This window comes from Panthera onca, chromosome D3 (assembly GCF_046562875.1).
Source record: "Panthera onca isolate mPanOnc1 chromosome D3, mPanOnc1 haplotype 2, whole genome shotgun sequence".
Classification (NCBI taxonomy): Eukaryota; Metazoa; Chordata; class Mammalia; order Carnivora; family Felidae; genus Panthera; species Panthera onca.
The window spans coordinates 6,275,065-6,293,565 of NC_138350.1; the positions used below are offsets into that span (position 1 = coordinate 6,275,065).

Genomic DNA, 18,501 nt, shown 5'->3' on the forward strand with positions numbered 1-18,501 from the left:
TGGGTGTAAAAGTGCCAGCACTTTGTGGAATGTGTAGCCGAAGCCTCCCCGACTTCGTGTGTGGCGGGGAGTAAGGTTGCCCTGGGAGCCCTTTAGGCCACAGGGCCTGGTGTCCGCGGAAGGCATCTGCTGAGGACCCCCGCCCCTGGCTCGGTCGGCTGAAAGGTCTTAGATTCTGTGGTGGGAGGAGGGCGCGGGGCACAGGGTGGGTGGGCAACAGTGGCTCCGAGGAGCGGACCGTGTCGGGGAAGGAAGCACGTGTGGATTTTTGCAGTCTAACGATGCCGCGCGGGAGGCCTTCCCGGCCAGCGATGCGTGCGGGGCCACTGGCGCTTTGCCTGGCGTGGCCGCGGCGGGGCCGGGTGGGTCCCCGGCCACGGGCCCCTTCCTACCTTCATCAGGCACTTCAGAGAAAAACTAATGACAGCCCCGGGACCGTGGATGTGGTCTTCGTCCTCAACCGCGTTGACTCCCCTTGCCCGTCCAGAGAGGGCACCGCAACCGGAAGGCGCCCAGGGGACCCCGGCCGACTTGCCGTTCCTGTGGATGCGTGTGTGGGTCTCCTTCGGCTGTCTTGCTCCTAACCTCTCATTTCCCAAAAAAGAAAGGAGATAAATCTCCAAATTCACCTTTCATCAAAATGGAGTTTTGCCGCAAAGAAAAAAAGTTAAGTTACTCTAGCTCTAGAGGATCTGGAGGTAAAGCCGCCTTGAGAGATGCTGAGAGGTAACGCAGAACACAGTTCTCCACAGAACTGACTGCCTGAGGGGCAAAATTGATAAGGATTTTTTTTTTTTTTTTAAGACAGAAACCTTTCGGCATTGCGAACTTCAACATTAAGATTCTCAAAGTTTGTTGTGTTTTTTTGTTTTGTTTTGTTTTGTTTTTTCCCTTATTTCAGGAGACATTTTTGCATGAGGTATTTGAAATTCAGGAACATTTTGATTCTTCTTGAAGTGCAGGAAATAGATTGGCTCCCTTAAAAAAAAAGTAAGAGCCTCACCCTCAGAAACTTAGAAACTGGAATCTGGCAGACACTTCCCACGGTGGTCAGGAGAGAGATCCACACGTCAAAGGTGGTACCTGAATATATGCACCAATCAGCAAAACAAAAACGAAAACAAAAAAACCACAAAACAACAACAAAATAACCCCCCCTCAACCCTCCCACCCCCTCACACAACTCAAAGGAAGTTGAACTCCAGTGCAGTAAAGAAAGCTCAGGAAAAGGGTTAAGGTCCGAGGAGTCCATCTAGGAATTAAGAGCAAACCAGGCCTCAGAACCAAACGATCAGGCGGTTTGTCCACGGGGGGCATCGCCGTTTGAGTGAGAGGAAGCTGTCCCGGCACAGGCACAGGACGGAGGCCAGGGGATGGGGGCTCAATCACCCCTTTCTGGAGGAGTGTAGAGCTTTCTGCTCCCCGGTGCCTTGTTTCTGGCCTTTGAGGCCCAATCATCAGGGTCTGCTCCCCAGTGGGGACCATCAGCGCATCCTGGGAGCGAGAGGCGATGGACTGTTGTTGGCTCTGAAGAGTCAGGAACGCTTTGCCATCTCCCCTCCCCCCCTGGGGGGCGTGGGGGGAGAGCCCAGAGGAGCCGGGGAGGCGGAGGGCAGCAGGTTACTGTGGATTTGAAATCCAGGCAACACGCTAGGAGAGAAAGTTCAGCACCAGCTATTCTTGCCATCTGCTCCCAGCCTCCTCAGCCCTTTCATCGTCCTAAGGAGACAATCCTGCAGTCAGCCACAGAAGCCATTTCGTCTTCGGAGGTGTGGGAGAAAGCGGTATGGTGGGGATAGAGGGTGGAAGTGCCAGAACAATCTAAGGGTTCCGTGTATCCGTCTGGGCCACGGTGGGCTTGGAAACACCGGCCTCAGATGCCCCGAGGAAGTGAGAGCACATCCAGTGGCCCGCCCTCGGGGACAGTGCCCCGACGACATCGAGACTCCTCGGACCTTGGACCCAGGCCCCGGGGCCCAGGGCGTGCTCAACGCCCTCCCTCCGCACCTGCAAATCAGGTGGCCAAGGAGGTCCTGCTCTTCCGAGGCCTCAGTTTCCCCTCCTCCCTGCCTGCTCCGCTCCAGCTGAAGTCCCGGGTCAGGGAGGGGAGAGATGTTGAGGACGGTGGCACCGGCTGCCTGGACAAAACCGAGGGCACTTTGCAAAGGGAGATGCAAAACAACCGGGAAAACATGCCAGAGGTCACCTCAAGGGCACAAGGCACAAAAAAAGAAAGCGGAAGGAATCGGCTGAACAGTGAAATGCCCCGACGAAAACCGATTTCCTGATCGGCACCACCCTCAAATATAGCTTATATCGTTAAATAGAGAAGTGGGGGGTGGCGGAGAGGGGAACGAAACAATACAGCAGCAACACAAATGTGATCTTGGCTTCAGAGACAGTGTGCAGACACTCCTGAGTGCTGTCGACTCCGCCTTCCCAAGGACGGTCCCTTCGAGACTCAAGTGTTTTGCTTCACAGCAGAAAGTTCTTCAGTGTCTGAGAAGTTACGCTGTTCTGGGTTTTCTTGGATTTGCACTTGGTAAACTTGGAAAGTTAGTAGTTCTGTCTGCACCCGAGAGGAATCGCTCGGGGGAAGTTGTTCTAGAATTCAGCCTGCAGATGGCTCTCCCGTGGAACGTGGACAGCAGGACTGAACGTAGTGTCTACATCTCTTCAGAGTTCTGTTGCGAGGCCTCCAGTTTCAGCTTCTTAGAGGGTGGGACTCCTTCCAAATCCTTGGGGAAGAAGAAGGGAGAACAGAGGTTAACAGCCAGGGGGGCAGTTTCGGGCCAGCCGTGAGGTAGAAGGTCAGCCCAGGAGGAAACTGAGGCCTACCCCCTGTGGTTCCAGTCTGAGGTTCTGGCCCTGTGCTCACCAAGCCCCGCGTCACCTGGGTCCCCCGTCCCTGCCACGGCGGCTTCCCTGTGGGTCTTCAAGCATACCGTCACCCACGACCGTTACCACACTGTCCCCTGGGCCTCTAAAGCTTCTCTGTCCCCTTCACCACACAGGCCAGGGGAGGGTTTCCCCATTATCAGCCCTCCAATCTGTAATTAATCACTACGGTAATCATTTGTACACAAGTCCCAAGAGCACCTCTCCAAGCTCGAAGAAGGCCTGGTCCAACCTTGCCGTATGGACAATGGCTCCTCCAGAGCTCCGCACAGGTGCCTGGCCTGGGCACACACTTGGCGTTTGTTGAATGCACTTGTGTGTTTTTCTGGGGGAAAAGGCCCATAGCTGTGACCGAACTCCTAGATCCCATGACCCAAAAAAGGTTCAGCACTCATTCTCCCACCCTGACTTTCCCATTCAGGCATCGCCAACCTGGCCCATCACCCGAGACCAGCTGTTGACCTTATCCGCCTCGACTGCACCCCCGTGTCCGTCCAGGATACCACACCTGCCCAGGATAAAGCTGACGGTAGCCAGGAGGCCTCGTTTGCTCGCCCTGTGCCCACACCCCCCACGTACTAGCAAGTATCACCAACTCCATCTCCAAATACCCCTGGGCCTGCCCACCTCTCCCCGCTGCCTGCTGCCCCATCCATTGTCCTCACCACCATCACCTGCCCAGAGAAAGCAGCATCCTGTTCCGAGATCTCCCTGTGCAGCCTTCGCCAACGTCTAACCAATCCCAAAATAGAAATCACACACAGAACATAAAACCTGCCGACGCTTTCCCACTGACTTCAGAGCAAAATCCCAACTCCTTACCAGGCTGAGAGGGCCCAGCGGCCAGCCCAGGCCTACCTCTGTGCCTCGCCTCGCCTTGCTCTTCCTTGTCTGCTAGGCCCCGGCTCCCCTGGCCCCCCTTTTGTTCCTCAGGCTCGTTCCTGTCTCCAGGCCCAGGCACCTTTGGTTTCTCTGCCCAGAAAGCCTGCCCTATTTTCCCATCCTTCAAATTCCCGCTCAAAGCCCCTTTCTCTGCCTATACCAGCCCGAAGAACCCTCCACTGTCAGGTCTCCTTGTTCTGGTTCTCCTGAAGCACGTGTTGGGACCTTGTATTCCTCCTGTGCCTGCTGTATTCCGGCTGCGTCTTCCTCCCCGACCCCATCGTGAGCCCCAAGAGGGCAGGAGGGACCCCGTCTCTGGCTCACCCTGGGTCTCTAGTATCTGGTCGAGAGCCTGGCCCACAGCAGGTGCCCAACAAACGTTCCATAGAGGTCCTAGACCTTGATGCAGGCTGTGTATGAGTTTCTTTAAAAAAAATTTTTTTTTAATGTTTGATTATTTTTGAGAGGGACAGAGCATGAGCAGGGGAGGGGCAGAGAGAGAGGGAGACACTGAATCCGAAGCAGGCTCCAGGCTCTGAGCGGTCAGCACAGAATCTGATGTGGGGCTGGAACCCATGAACCGTGAGATCATGACCTGAGCCAAGCTGGACACTTAAATGATTGAGCCACCCAGGCACCCCATCTTTTTTTTTTTTTTTTTTTAGTATTTCTTTTTGAGAGAGAAAGAGAGCACAAGCAGGGGAGGGGCAGAGAGAGGGGGACAGAGGATCCAAAGCAGGTTCCATGCTGACAGCACAGAGCCCAATGTGGGGCTCAAACTTGTAAACTGCGAGATCATGACCTGAGCCGAAGTCGGACACTCGACCGACTGAGCCAGCCAGGGGACTGTGGGTGTGAGTTTCGTGTGGCAGACCCTGACAGCAGGTGTCGCAGGGAGGCAGAAAGAACCCCTCCATCTGTGTTCTCCCTTGTTCTCATTATGAAAGCGATAAAAGCCCGATAAAGACAGAACAGCAGAAAGCAGGTACTGTGCCTTCCGAGGATGGTGGGTCCCGCTCGGGAGAAGATCTTTGGTTCTGCAGAGCACCTGGGTGCGGGGGCAGCATGTGAGTTTGGGAGGGGAGCCTGGAGGGAGGTGAGCTGGTGTACAGGGCACAGGAGAGAAGGAGAGAGGGAAGAGGGAGGGAGTGAAAGAGGAGCCACGAATTCAGGACAGTTGAGCCGGCAGAAGAGCCGAGTAAGTCTTCCTCATGGGGGAGGAAGGGAGGGTTTTTTGTTTGTTTGTTTTTGTTTTTGACACAGGAATGGCCACATCTCAACGTCAAGTTGTTTTGCTTAGCTGTGATGCATTCTGCACCTTGCTCACAAGCCTCGGAGCTCTGTGAGCGAGTGTCTGTCTGTGTGTGCGTGACAACAGCAGACGAGGCCCCGTTTCAGGTCTGGGTCCCCTGGAAATGGGGGAGTGGAGGTAGGGGGGGCATGTTAGAACAGGAGGCCCCTGTACCATTCAGACATCTGCAGGGGAGGGGAGCACGAGATGCCCCCCAGGGTATGGATCAAAGTTTCAAGCTGGTCTTTCCTCCACTGAGTTCAGGAGGCCAGGAGATCCCAGCTGACATCCTGGTTTTACAAACTGTACACGGGGCTTTGATTTTTATTTTTAATCAAATGGGCTCATGCTATGCCTGAGGTTCTGTGTCTTGCTTTTCTCATTTCATGTTGTGAGGGTACTTCTTTATTGATGGTCTGTACCTGGGTCAACCACACTCTTTTTTTTTTTTTAATTTTTTTTTTTTAACGTTTATTTTTGAGACAGAGAGAGACAGAGCATGAACGGGGGAGGGGCAGAGAGAGAGGGAGACACAGAATCCGAAACAGGCTCCAGGCTCTGAGCCATCAGCCCAGAGCCCGACGCGGGGCTCGAACTCACGAACCACGAGATCGTGACCCGGGCTGAAGTCGGACGTCTAACCGACTGAGCCACCCAGGCACCCCAGCCACACTCTTTTTAACAGCTATGTACCAGTCTGTTCTATCCGTGACCCCAGGATTAATTTAACCAGTCCCCTCTGACAAACTTAGGTTGTGGCTGATTTCCTGCCACTGCAAACACATCTTCTATCAACACTCCCTCTGTTTCTGGGCAGAATACTCTGGAGGAGTATTCTGTAGGAGGAGGGGGCTGCAGATCCAAAGGGGCACTTCCTCTTGGGGGGACAGCCTCGCTTAAGGCTGTGCTAAGTGCAGCCCATGTCCCGCAGACCCTGCCTCTTCCAGTCTTTTGGCTACTGCTCCTTGTCAGTGTCTCCCAAGGTCCTGGAAAATAGTTTTATTCGTTGGCGTTTTGACACCCCTGAGTCCCCAGCTCATCTTAGGTGAGCACAGTGGGCTGACGGTGAAAAAGCACAACGGTGGCTTCTGAGGCATTCCTGTGTCCAGTGTCACAATGAGTGTGTTAACCCACATTCAATCATCTCATCTGCGCCCTGGTCCCAAGACAGTCCCGTGACTCCATTTTGGCAGCTGCAGACAATGAGGCTCAGTTATGCTAAGTGAAGCAGTTGGGGGATTTGAGCCCAGGATGTTTGCTCCTGTCCACCGGCCACCTGCTTCTGCACTGTCTGATTCACACCAGATGCGCACCAGCGGCGATGACCCAGATCGGGGTCCAAGCAAGGTGGGGGAGGGGGTGGTCAGTTGCAAAATGCTAAAGGATGATCCATCTGGCATTTAGGATTCTGCAGACTTGTTGTCCCAGCTCTCAAGGAAGCTAACTTCGGGTCACGAGAGCAGGCAGGGCCTTTGTGGACCCGAGTAAACAAAGTGATAAGGCTAAGGCTGGGTTATAGGATGCTTCCTCCTTCTACGCCCTGTTCCCCGAGGACTGGGCCCACGTGTCTCTTTCTGCAAGACACCCAGGGTGCCCAGGGCGGATCACAGGATGCTCACGAATCCTGCTCAATGAATACAGAAAAGTTCCGACCTTCCAAGGAGAAAACAAAAAACCAAAATAACAAAAACGCCTTTCAACGTACCCCCGACACCCCAACGGGCTCCCGGCCGATCTGGCTGCCCCTCTGAGGCCTCGATCGGGGTACCTGAGAGATTGCGGACGCCTCTGCAGCTAGACCCGCGTCTCCAGATGGCTGCCGTTCTACTTTCTCTGAACTGTTCATCGAGTTTTCCATTGAGGACTGTGAATTCTGCTCGTCGGAAGCATCTGAGGGAAAAGCAAAATGACAGAAGCTGTTTTCAGACACGTGAGATGCGGCGCCAGATGGACCAATTACTAAAAATACCTGGAACAGGGTAGTTTTGTGGCCAGGCGGTCTGTCGGTGCTGCAGTGAGCTGTGGGGGAGGGGGGCTGGGAAACCTCTTAGTTTTTTTGCGAGGTGGTTTTAACCTGCGAGGCCACAGGCTGGCCCCGGGGGCCTCCAACCCTCGCCTGCACTCCCACCACCTGCCGCGTGCCCAGAGAGGACATCTTAGGGATGCTACAGGCTTTGTGCCGTGTGCACCTGGCGCCCTCTGGTGGGCACAATGCGCTGCAACCGTCATGGCTGCTGACTCCTCCCTCCTGCGTTACAGAGCCTGCGTTCTCCACCTGGGGAGCCCACGGAGGTAACTGTCTTTGCAGACATTTCTCTTAATAACATGGGTATTTTCCTGACCGTAAGAGCAAGGACTGATCATTGCGAGAAACGGCAAATACAGAAAAAAAAAAAAAAAATAGAGTTAAAATCAGTGATTATCTCACACCACCCACGACTACCAACCCACTAACATTTCAGAGGATTTATTTCCTAACATTTCAGAGGATTTATTTTCATCTCTCCAGATGTTTTCCCCCTACATGCATATAATTCTCTGCTCTCCCCAAATAGAGATCACACAGAATTGTAGAGAAAATTTTCACATCTTGAAAAATTCCCTAAATACAAGAGTGCACAAAATGGCCGCACAGCTTCTCCCAAGCCATCACTGATTTATAGATCCTGTTTTGCCAATTATTTGGGCTATTTCTTATGCATCAGTCTCCCTGCTCCCCACCCTCCCTGCCACGTTCCTTCAGCCGTAGCTGGCTGCATGTGGCAGTGCGGCTGTGGAAGAAGAGACAGCAGTGTTTGTACCTGAAGCTTATTTTGGGTGCCGAGCAGCCGAGCTCACGGTGGGGAACAGCAACATCCTGCCCAGGGCCCCGTTCTGCTTGCACTCAAGGCCCCAACAACATATGTCACCCTGATTTTTCTAAAGTGCACTAGAACACTCAAGAATGCTTGCTTTTCTGGGGTTTCTGAGGCAGAAAAGAAAAAAATCCAGGCTTAAGTTTTTTGTTTTTTGTTTTTTTTTTAAGTTTATTTTGGGAGAGACAGAGAAAGCAAGGGGCAGAAAGAGAGGGAGAGAGAGAATCCCAAGCAGACTCCGCATTGTCAGTACAGAGCCCGATGTGGGGCTCGAACTCACACACCGCGAGATCGTGACCTGAGCCGAAACCAAGAGTCGGACGCTTAACCTACTGAGCTACCCAGGCGCCCCTAGGCCTCGGTTTTAAAGCGAGCCAGGCAATATGGAGACGTGGAGCAAAGTCAGCAGCTCTCCGTGGCCTGAAGCCGCAGGGGAGCAGAGGGCTGGGGCTGGGGCCGGAAGGAGGCCTAAGACCTTCTTCCCCAGGAGGCTGACCTCCCGGCACGTCCATCCCGGGTGAGCCGTTGTTCACACGTTCTCTTACTCCCCAAGCCAGCGGCCCTGATACCTCGAGGTCAGCACTGGGACACCAGCTGCCTGGCCGGGGCCACAGGGAGGCTCAGGGGCCCACTTCTCCAGGGCTGCGTGCTGCCTACAAACTGGTGTGTGGGAGGACACAGCGTGGAGAGATAAGGCCTAAGTTCCAACAGCGCCTCTGCCACTTGATTCCTCTGGGCCCCATAAAAAGCACGGTTGGCAAGAGCCACCCTGTCGAGTCACTGTGAGGACTAAATGGAATGACAGAGAAAGTGCTCAAGTAGCGGAATAACCCGGGGGGAGGTGGGGTGTAACTGAGGGATTAGCTAGAGCACAGACCCAGAGTCCCCATAAACCTGACAGTTCTTTGATATTTCGCTCTACTCTTCTTTAAAAAAATATTTACCGATTGGGGCACCTGGGTGGCTCGGTTGGCTGAGCATCCGACTCTTGATTTCTCACGGTTTGTGGGTTTGAGCCCCATGTCAGGCTCTGTGCTGATGGTGCAGAGATGGGATTCTCAGTCTCCCTCTCTTTCTGCCCCTCCCCTGCTCACGCTCACTCAATCAAAATAAGTAAGTAAATAAATGACAAGAAAGAAAGCAAGAAAAAGAAAAGCAAGCAAGCAGATTGACAGGGGCACCTGGGTGGCTCAGTTGGTTGAACATCTGACTCTTGATTTTGGCTCAGGTCATGATCCCAGGGTCATGGGATCGAGTCCCATGTTGGGCTCCGTGCTGAGCATGGAACCTGCTTGGGATTCTCATTCTCTCTCTCTCCCCCTCTGTCCCTCTCCCCCACTGGAGTTCTATCTGTCTCTTTCTCTCAAAAAAAGAAGAAGAGAAGAAGAGAAAAAGAAAGGAAGGAAGGAAGGAAGGAAGGAAGACAGACAAGAAAGAAAGACAAGAAAGAAAGACAAGAAAGGAAAAGAAAAAGAAAGCAGATTGGTAGTTGCCATGGGTTAGGGCCAGGGGGAAGGGGAAGTGAGTTTATGGGCACAGAGTTTCCTTTTGGGGTGACAGAAATGTTTGGAACTGATCAGAGTTGAATTTTATCTCCATTTTTTAAAAAAGGAAAAAAGGTCTCTGCTGATGTTATATATTCTGTTTCATAATACGTGTTTGCTTTAGCAAATACCATCAATTGTTATTGTCCTCTAGCCTGCAGACCGGACAAGGAGGTTCAGAAATCATGGCCAGTCACCCAGTCATGCTGAGCCCCTGCCCGGCCTGAGAGCTCGCGGAGCACTCTAGGGCTCGGTGAAGCGCTGGTGCTGGAACTCACCCAGGGGAAATTATTTTCCTAGGGCCTAAATTTAGTCCAGTGAGTTTGGACATTATGTCATTCCCTGAGCTCACTCAGCAGTAAACAAGTTCAAAGCAAGGTCAACAGCTGGCGACCAACCTGCCCTGTCCTGCAGGCAGCGTGCACCCACCTGGGAGGCCTCCAGGCCTTTCCCATGGGGGCTCCCCCAGCTGTGGCGCCCCCCGCCCCCCACCGCCCGGGGCGATGATGCGCAACCGTGCGTGCCCAGTGGCCCGGGGTCGCCAGAAGAGGACCCTGGTGTAGTTTCCCGGACCAGGAAGGCTTTTGGTGGTAGTGGGGGGAGGGGTGGGTAGTGGTAATAGTTACCAAAATATGGCAACCGTGGAAGCAACAGCCCAAGAAGCGATTCCTGAAGTAGAGCTTTAACCGGCCTTCAGGGAAAGGAGCTGCGGATCCCAGACGTGGGAGGAACGCGGGAGAAAGCAGGCAGGACGGGGCGCACGTGGGCATCACCTCCCCTCGTTCACCAGGCCCCTCCTACACGGCGGGCTCCGGCCCTTTGCTTCCCTTCCTGCCCCGTTCCTTGCGGGGACCTGACTGGGGAGGCAAGTTTTACTGGTCTCACGTCAGCCCCGCTGTGACCAGCGCGTCCCGTCCCCGGGCCCGGCCCCCTGGTTCCACCGCCCTCTGCCCGCAGAGCCACAGGGAGCCCAGGAAGGCACTGGGGACCTCTGTAGGGACAAGGGGACGCCCGCCCGAAAGGCCCGCGTCAAGCTTCCTACGACGGTGGCTCTCGACTGAAGATGATTTTGCCCCTCACGCGAGGGGGGGCGTTTGGCAGGGTCTGGAAACATCTTTGGTGTCACAACCAGGGGTGAGGGAAAGCCAGGGATGCTCCTCAACATCCCGCCACACGCAGAACGGCCCCACAGCGAAGACTCGTCTGGCCCCGAGTGCCACCAGTGCCGGGCTGAGAAACCCTGCCCAGCCACCGCCTCTCTGGAGGAAACGGTGGGATCCGGCCAAATTTTAAATGCCCGCACCTCTGACTGAACACACAGCCCGCGATCCTTCAGCTCCGTCACACCTGAGCACAGACGCAAAGATGTGTGGACAAGACCCCACGCAGGACCGTGTACGGAAAACACAACACATCGCCCCCCACCCCCACCCAAAACAACCCAAATGACCATCGACACGGGGACTATTTAAATGAATTAGGACACATGCACACCTCTGCATATGAAGCTGGCAAAGAGAATAAGACAGACCTGTACGTGCTGACATGGAACAATCTCCATGGTGATTGTTAAGGGAAGTATTCTTAAAAAAGGGAGGTTATAATCTCATATAGATTCTTCTAGGTGCACAGACTGTTTATCTCGGAGGGCCACAACACAGGCTCAACAGGGGTCCTCCCTGACGAGGAGAACGCCAAAGGCTCCGGGTGCGGGGCTGTCCAATCTGTGTCCTAACACTGAACTGTTTCACTCAGTTACCTGCACCCCACCCTACCCTGCCCACGGGCCTACCTGGCACATGAGCACCTTCCTCACGCCTGGCTGGCCTGCCCCTTCCCCAACCCATCCCCAGGCACTGCCCCTCGGCCTCTCCTGCTGGCACTGTTCATTCCCCCCCATTCCCGCTCATCCTTCAAGCCTCACTCAGGGAGCACCTCCTCCAGGAAGCCTTTCCTGAACTCCTTAGGCTCCCTTTTCTTACCGTCTAGCACAGCAGGGGCCATGAACTCAAAAGCCCCCTTAAGGGCCAGGCAGTGCCATGAATGAGTCAGAGAAGCTGTTCGGTTCAGACACAAATAAAAAAAAAATCTAAAGGAATGCTCTTCTGTTCCTCTAAGAAACATATATTCGCCCAACCTCTCAGATTTTTACTTTTCTACTTTTGATAGTGAAATCGGTTCAAAAAGCAACTTAGTTTTTCCTTTAAATGTGCAATAAGAAAAGTAACAGTGATCGTGGAGTGACACGGGCTACTACTCTTGGGCCTCAGTGTCAGGGAGACATTAGGGAGTGGTGGGGAGTGTGGTAACTGGCAAGGGTGGGTCCGCTCGCCCTCCCTGGAAGGGCAGCCACATCTGTTTAACCAGCTGCTGCTCCACAGAAAAGCAGACCCAGTATTGCCAGATCTTCTGATTTTTCAAGAGGTGGAAATCAATCTTATTTTAAGCAAAATTGTTTTAAGGTTAAATTTTTGACATCAGGTGCCTGGATGGCTAACCGGTTAAGTGTCGACTTCGGCTCAGGTCATGATCTCATGGTTCGTGAGTTGGAGCCCCACGTCAGCTGTGCTGACAGCTCAGAGCCTGGAGCCTGTTTCAGATTCTGTGCATCCCTCTCTCTCTGACCCTCCCCTGCTCGCACTCTGTGTATGTGTGTGTGTGTGTCTCTCTCTCAAAAACAAATAGACATTTAAAAAAAGTAGAATATGGAGGCACCTGCATGGCTCAGTTGGTTAAGCAACTGGCTTAGGCTCAGGTCATGATCTCGCGGTTCATGGGTTCAAGCCCTGCACTGGGCTCTGTGCTGACAGTTCAAACCAGGAGCCTGCTTTGGATTCTGTGTCTCCCTCTGGATTCTCTGCCCCTTCCTTGCCTGCTCTCTGTCTCCCTCTCTTTCTCTCAAAAATAAACATTAAAAATGTAAAAAAATAGAGTATGTTTGAGATAAAATTTTGACATCAAATTCAAATTAAAAATAAAAATACCACCAGGCCCATGACCACACCCACACACCACACACTGGGTCTAGTCTGTCTCTGACCTCTGGGTGGGTGGGGGAGGGGGTCTCAGTCTCAGTTTTGGTGTCTGTCTCCCCTGCTTCCCTCTGAGTGCTTGTGGGACAGGAAGCAGGGCTTAGCTGTGAGTGGCGCCGAGCCTCACACAGGGTGGGTGTGGGAAAGTGTGTCAAAGGGAATGGGGTTCGAATTGCCTCCATGGCCCCGAGAGGCCTTCCTCCTGAGAAGCCCCACTCCCTCCCCAAGCACAGAGAAGCCTGGACTCCAGGCCGGCCGCCCTCCCTGTCAGGAAAGCTCAGCCGTGTGCGGGGGCTCCAGCCGCAGCTGGCCCTTCATGGATGCTGGCAAGGCCATCCCCCCAGGTGCTGGGGGTCACCCTCCGGTCCCCGCTCCGCCCAGGTACTCCCGCCTTGGACCTTCAAAATATACCTCAGTTATCAGACAATCAAAACCTACGGACCTATCTTAGGTGCGATGATGGTACCTGTGATGAGGGAAGAAAAGATTCTTATTTTTGAGAGATGCGTGAAGTGTTCAGGGACGGAATGCCGTAAGATCTGTAACTACTTTCAAATGGCTCCCCCCCCAAATATTTATAGACAAAGCAAAACCAGTTAAGAATTGCCGAATTCAGCTGACATACATGGGAGAGTACACTATTCATTTTTCTCGATGTTTGAAAATTTTCAAGAGTCGAGAGATCTCAAAATAGACAAAAATAAACCGACATACACAGATTCGAGTACATACACGTCCTCTATGACAAGACTGCTTCTTGCCACCCTCTTCCATCTGGATGACCGCAGTAGCCCTACCATCTGTGCTCGATCACAGTTAACCAAAGTGACCCTCTAGCCCACAGTGCTCAATCCCAGTGGCTCCTGCCTCACTTGGCACGGAAGCCAGGTCTGTTTAGTGGCCTACGAGACCCCCTTACTCGAGGTCCTGCCTCCTCTCATCTCACTTCGTAAACCCCTCATCCGCACTTCCCCGGCCACTGAGCACACTCTTGCCTCAGGGCCTTTGCACTGCCCATTCCCTCCTGCCCAGAGTTCTTTTCTTCCACTTACCCACATGGTTTGCTCCCTTACCTAATTTTAGCCAAATTTGCTCTAATGTCACCTTCTCAGTGAGACCTTCCCTGGTCACCCTATTTAAAATTGAAACACTCCCCATAATTCATCAAGACTCTCCATTTCCCTTTCTTATAGTTTTCCACAGCTCCTACCTTCTAAAAACTAGACTGCCGCATTTTTAAATTGCCCCACAAGAATATGAGCTAGTCTAGGCATTACCCTGCTTCTACTTCTGCCGTGACCTTCTAGGGGCGGGCACGTGGCAGGGCCTCCTAGAGACCATCAGCGAACTACAGGAAGGCTGGCTGAAGACAGGCCCCTCTGATCCCAGGCCCCAAGGGCACATACCTTCGGCCCCAGGGAGCTCCTTCCCATCTGCCTGGGTCTCATCTGCCTTGGTGTCAGTGCCTTCGCCGGGCACAGCCGAGGTGGGCTCGGGAGCAGGGCTTGAGTTACTGCTGTTCTCCTGTTTGATGGGGGAGGCATCTGCTATGGAGCTCTGGTTGCTGTTATCATCTGCACAGGGGGGAACAGAACCACAGGGTGAGATCCCGCAGCTGCTGGGGAAAGGTGGGTTGGGGGCTCAGCCTCCCCAGGTCTCAATGCCTGCAGCCCCACCGGACGCTCTCCCAGGGAAGGAGGCACTTGCCCCGCCCTCAAGACCTCTGAGATGACCCACCCAGAGCCGTCCCACATGTCCTAAGAGGACAAGGCTTCTAGGAGCCTGCCTGAACTTCCCCTGCGGGCTCGGGCCCGTGTTTGGGGGCAGCCAGCTGCAGACAGCGGCCTCACACATTTTAAGTCTTTGAGGGACATTTAAGACCCCATTCTGGGTTGAAGAAGCCAGACTTGTGCACTTGGCTCTGTAGCAAGACAAAGGCTGAAGCATGGTTCGTGTGTGAGGCAACACTGCCAAAAAAAAAAAAATGTTCTGTTGATCTAATCAAGTGTCTAGACCAACTTCCACTTGATACAAAGTAAAAGGGGGAGAGGAACATGTTAGCAGAAAGCAGGCTATTCTACAGGACAGTCAGACCAGGCTCAAGTCAAAACCATTGATTAAAAAAGAGACAGAGAGAGAAAGGGAGGGAGAGGGAGGGAGAGGGAGGGAGGGAGGGAGGGAGGGGGGGGGAGAGAGAGAGAGAGAGAGAGGAGAGAGAGAAGTTAGGAAGATTATGAAAAGAAATTTAAGAGGGGCCCCTGGGTGGCTCAGTGAAGTCGACTCTTGACCTGGGCTCAGGTCATGATCTCACAGTTCATAAGATGAAGCCCCACTCTGACGGCACGGAGCCTGCTTAGGATTCTCTCTCTCCCTATCTCCCTGCCCCTCCCCTGCTCGTGCTTTTTCTCTCTCAAAATCAATAAATAAACACTTAAAAAAAAAAAAAGAAAGAAAGCTTAGAGGCTTAACAACTGGAGTGCCTGGGTGGCTCAGTCAGTTAAGCATCGGACTTTGGCTCAGGTCATGATCTCACGGTTGGTGAGTGGGAGCCCCAGGTCGGGCTCTGTGCTGACAGCTTGGAGCCTGGTGCCTGGGTTGGATTCTGTGTCTCTCTTTCTGCCCCTCCCCATCTCGTGCTCCGTCTTTCTCTCAAAAATAAACATCAAAAGAAACTTTTAAAAACAAATGAATAAACGTTAAAAAAAATTTATGAGATTTAACAACTAAATAGGACACGTGAAAATTAGATTCTGTTTTGAACGTGCCAGCTTGTAAGGGACATTTTGGAACAACTGGGGAATCTGAATATTTGAATATAGTCTGGAGTTTAGAAGATACTACTGTTACTTTTGTTAGGAGTAAACACAGCACACCGGGTGTATAGAAATGCCATTTATTAGTGACGGGTTCAGCCATGTACTTCAGACACAAGGTGGGGAAACTGATTTTAAAAGGCTTCAGTACAGGTTGCCTACGATTGTCAGAATTCCCTGAACTTAACACTCAAGAGCTGTGCAATTTTTATATGTAGATTACATTTCAGTTAAAAAAACTTAACACGTTAGGGGCGCCTGGGTGGCTCAGTCGGTTAAGCGTCCGACTTTGGCTCAGGTCATGATCTCACAGTTCATGAGTTCGAGCCCCGCGTCGGGCCCTGTGCTGATAGCTCAGAGCCTGGAGCCTGTTTCCGATTCTGTGTCTCCCTCTCTCTCTGACCCTACGTGGTTCACACTCTCTCTCTCAAAAATAGATAAATTTTTTTTTTATTTTTTATTTATTTTTGGGACAGAGAGAGACAGAGCATGAACGGGGGAGGGACAGAGAGAGAGGGAGACACAGAATCGGAAACAGGCTCCAGGCTCCGAGCCGTCAGCCCAGAGCCTGACGCGGGGCTCGAACTCACGGACCACAAGATCGTGACCTGAGCTGAAGTCGGACGCTCAACCGACTGAGCCACCCAGGCGCCCCCAAAAAAATAGATAAATATTAAAAAAAAAAAACCAAAACCTTACACATTAAAGAAACGGATGAGGCAAACATAGCATGTAAGGGAAAACCTAGATGGCAGGTGAATGAAGTTCATCACACGATTCCTCCTACTCTTCTCTGCTATGAAATTTTTCATGAAAGAAAAAGGAACAGTTATTTGGGCACATCCTGGGCACCCACCACGTGTAGGCGCTGGGCAAAAACATCTACAGTCACGTCGCCTATCCTCCCGACAACCTGCCAGGTAGGAGCTGTTACCTCCTTCACTTATAGAGGGGGAAACTGAGGCTCTGACGGGCAGAGCCCCTTCATGAGGCTGGTCTGCCCCGCTCTAAACTCAACCTGCTGACGAAGCAGTTACACAGTCCCAGCCAGGTAAAGTGCATCTGACTTTTTTTTCTTTTAATCAATTTTTTATTTATTTCGTTTTTATTTCTTTATATTGAGAGAGGGAGAGAAAGAGAGCAAGCACCAGTGGGGTAGGGGTAGAGAGGGAAGGAGAGAGAAACTCCAAGCAGGCTCCGTGCTGTCAGTGCAGAGCCCGACATGGGGGCTCGAACTCACGAACTATGAAATCATGACCTGAGCCGAGATCAGGAGTCAGACGCTTCACCGACGGGCACCGGGCTCCCCGCATCTGATTCTAAGTGTCCTTGTTACAGAGAAGTATTCTCTTGCGAATTCTGGGGCTTAAAAAAAAAAAAAGTACACTCTCCTGATTTACCTTTCAAGAACATCTAAACCTCCTATGCCAAGCTATGTGTGCCCGTGTCTCAAGAGGCACAGAAGGCAAAGGCCCGACCCACGGGTCCCAGCATGAAGTCGTGGTAAGAATGACAACAAGCACAAATGTTTAACTAGTTAGTTGCCCGAGCCTAGCCTGGTCACCTAGGAACTGCACGACGCTGACACTCAACACTGGTAGGATCTCTGACACTAAACAGGTGGCTGCAGGTGGCCACTGCCCCCACCTGGAACCTTCCAGATCATCCTGTCCAGGTGCACATGCTTCCTTGCCTTTGTACACATACACGTCCCGCGGCTGGACTTGGTGTTGGCTGCACACGTACTAAAATGGAAGGGATGCCAAGAAGGTGAGCGAGGCTCCTTCCATCAGGGATGCTTACTCAACAGTCCGGATTTTTCTGGAGAGTAAGCCCGGGCTGGTGTCCATCCACTTGGATTCTGCCTCCAAAGGACCTCATAGGCCAGCACTGGCATTTATGACCTTCCCAACCCTGGGTGAGCTGCATCACCTGTCCAAGCCTTCGTTTCCTTATCGGCACAATGGGGCTTGTTTGCAGGATGAAATGAGGTAAGGCACGAAATAGGCTTAGCAAGATGCTTGGCACATTGTGACAGCTCCTTAAATGTCAGCTACGGACATGCCAAGGCTTTTAAGGGATTATCTTATAGAATACTTACAATGACCTTATTGACCTTATGAAGGAGGTGTTACCATTCCTATTGGATGGACTGAAAACAGACCTGAAAGGTTATGTGTTCAGGATCTAGCCCAGGTTCACAAGCTACGAAGAGATCCCAGGGACTCAGATGGGAACCCAGGTGGGATCTTGTCCTCTGCTGTAAAAGGCTCTCACCTGTGAACCAGGTTGAAGGGTGTGTGTGTGTGTGTGTGTGTGTGTGTGTGTGTGTGTTCGTTCTCAATCCCTAGAGAGTGGGGACCTAACCAGTGTCAGGGAGACAGGTTACGTCCCAGCTCAAATACCTAATTGTGAAAAGGAAAGGATTCAACTGTAATTGCATAGCCAGTAAGGGGCTTTCTTGACACACAGCCGTCAGCAAAACCCTTCTGTGCTTTTCTGAACCCAGTTCAGCAACAAGCAAGACTCCCTGCCCTCGGAGCTTGTGACTGTGTTTTCCAGACTGGTCGGTCAGTTTGGGAAAATGGGGAAGTTCAATGGCATTCTTTCCCTGGAGCAAAACGGCCCTGGAGCCAGAGGAGTAGCAACTCGATAAAACCAATATTCCGTGTTGATTTACTTATTTATCTAATGCCACGTTGGTGTACAAAAGGCTTGGGTAGTCAAAAAGACAAAGACACTGATATTGGGATCGAGAGGTGGGAAAGGGGTGCCTGGGTGGCTCAGTCTGGTGAAACGTCCAACTCTTGGTTTCAGCTCAGGTCACGATCTTGCAGTTCTTGAGTTTGGGCCCTTTGTTGGGTTCTGTGCTGACAGTGTGGAGCCTGCTTGGGATTCTGTCTCCTTCCCTCTGCCCCTCCCCGGCTCATGCAGACAAGCATGCATGTGCACACGCACGTGCGCACACACACACACACACACACTCTCTCTCTCAAAATGAATAAGTAAAAACTTAAAAAAAAAAAAAAAAAAGAGGGAGAGATGGGAAAAGGCAAGTGGTACAAGCTCTTCTACTGGCCAGCCAGGCAGGTGGCCTCCCAAAGAAACAGCTGCTGCCACCTCGGGGGAGCACACTGCTAGGGTTTCTGGGTCTGGCTTCTCACGGGATAGCAGAAATGCAGGTTT

The 18,501-nt window shown here is 52.4% G+C and overlaps 1 protein-coding gene across 2 annotated transcripts in view; it reads right to left on the bottom strand.

Annotated features, from left to right (window-relative positions):
• Window positions 1–851: 851 nt before the first annotated feature.
• BCL7A (BAF chromatin remodeling complex subunit BCL7A) overlaps window positions 852–18,501 on the bottom strand; it is a 29,831-nt gene continuing 12,181 nt past the window's right edge. The window contains exons 4-6 of one of the 2 annotated variants that reach the window (XM_060612207.3): window positions 13,909–14,076; window positions 6,777–6,961; window positions 852–2,738 (exon numbers count right to left, since the gene is read on the bottom strand). In XM_060612207.3, coding sequence (XP_060468190.1) covers window positions 2,667–2,738; window positions 6,777–6,961; window positions 13,909–14,076 — 425 coding nt within the window. In that variant the 3' untranslated portion in view covers window positions 852–2,666. The remainder of the gene's footprint in view (window positions 2,739–6,776; window positions 6,962–13,908; window positions 14,077–18,501) is intronic. The other variant, XM_060612208.3, reaches the window with a different exon arrangement.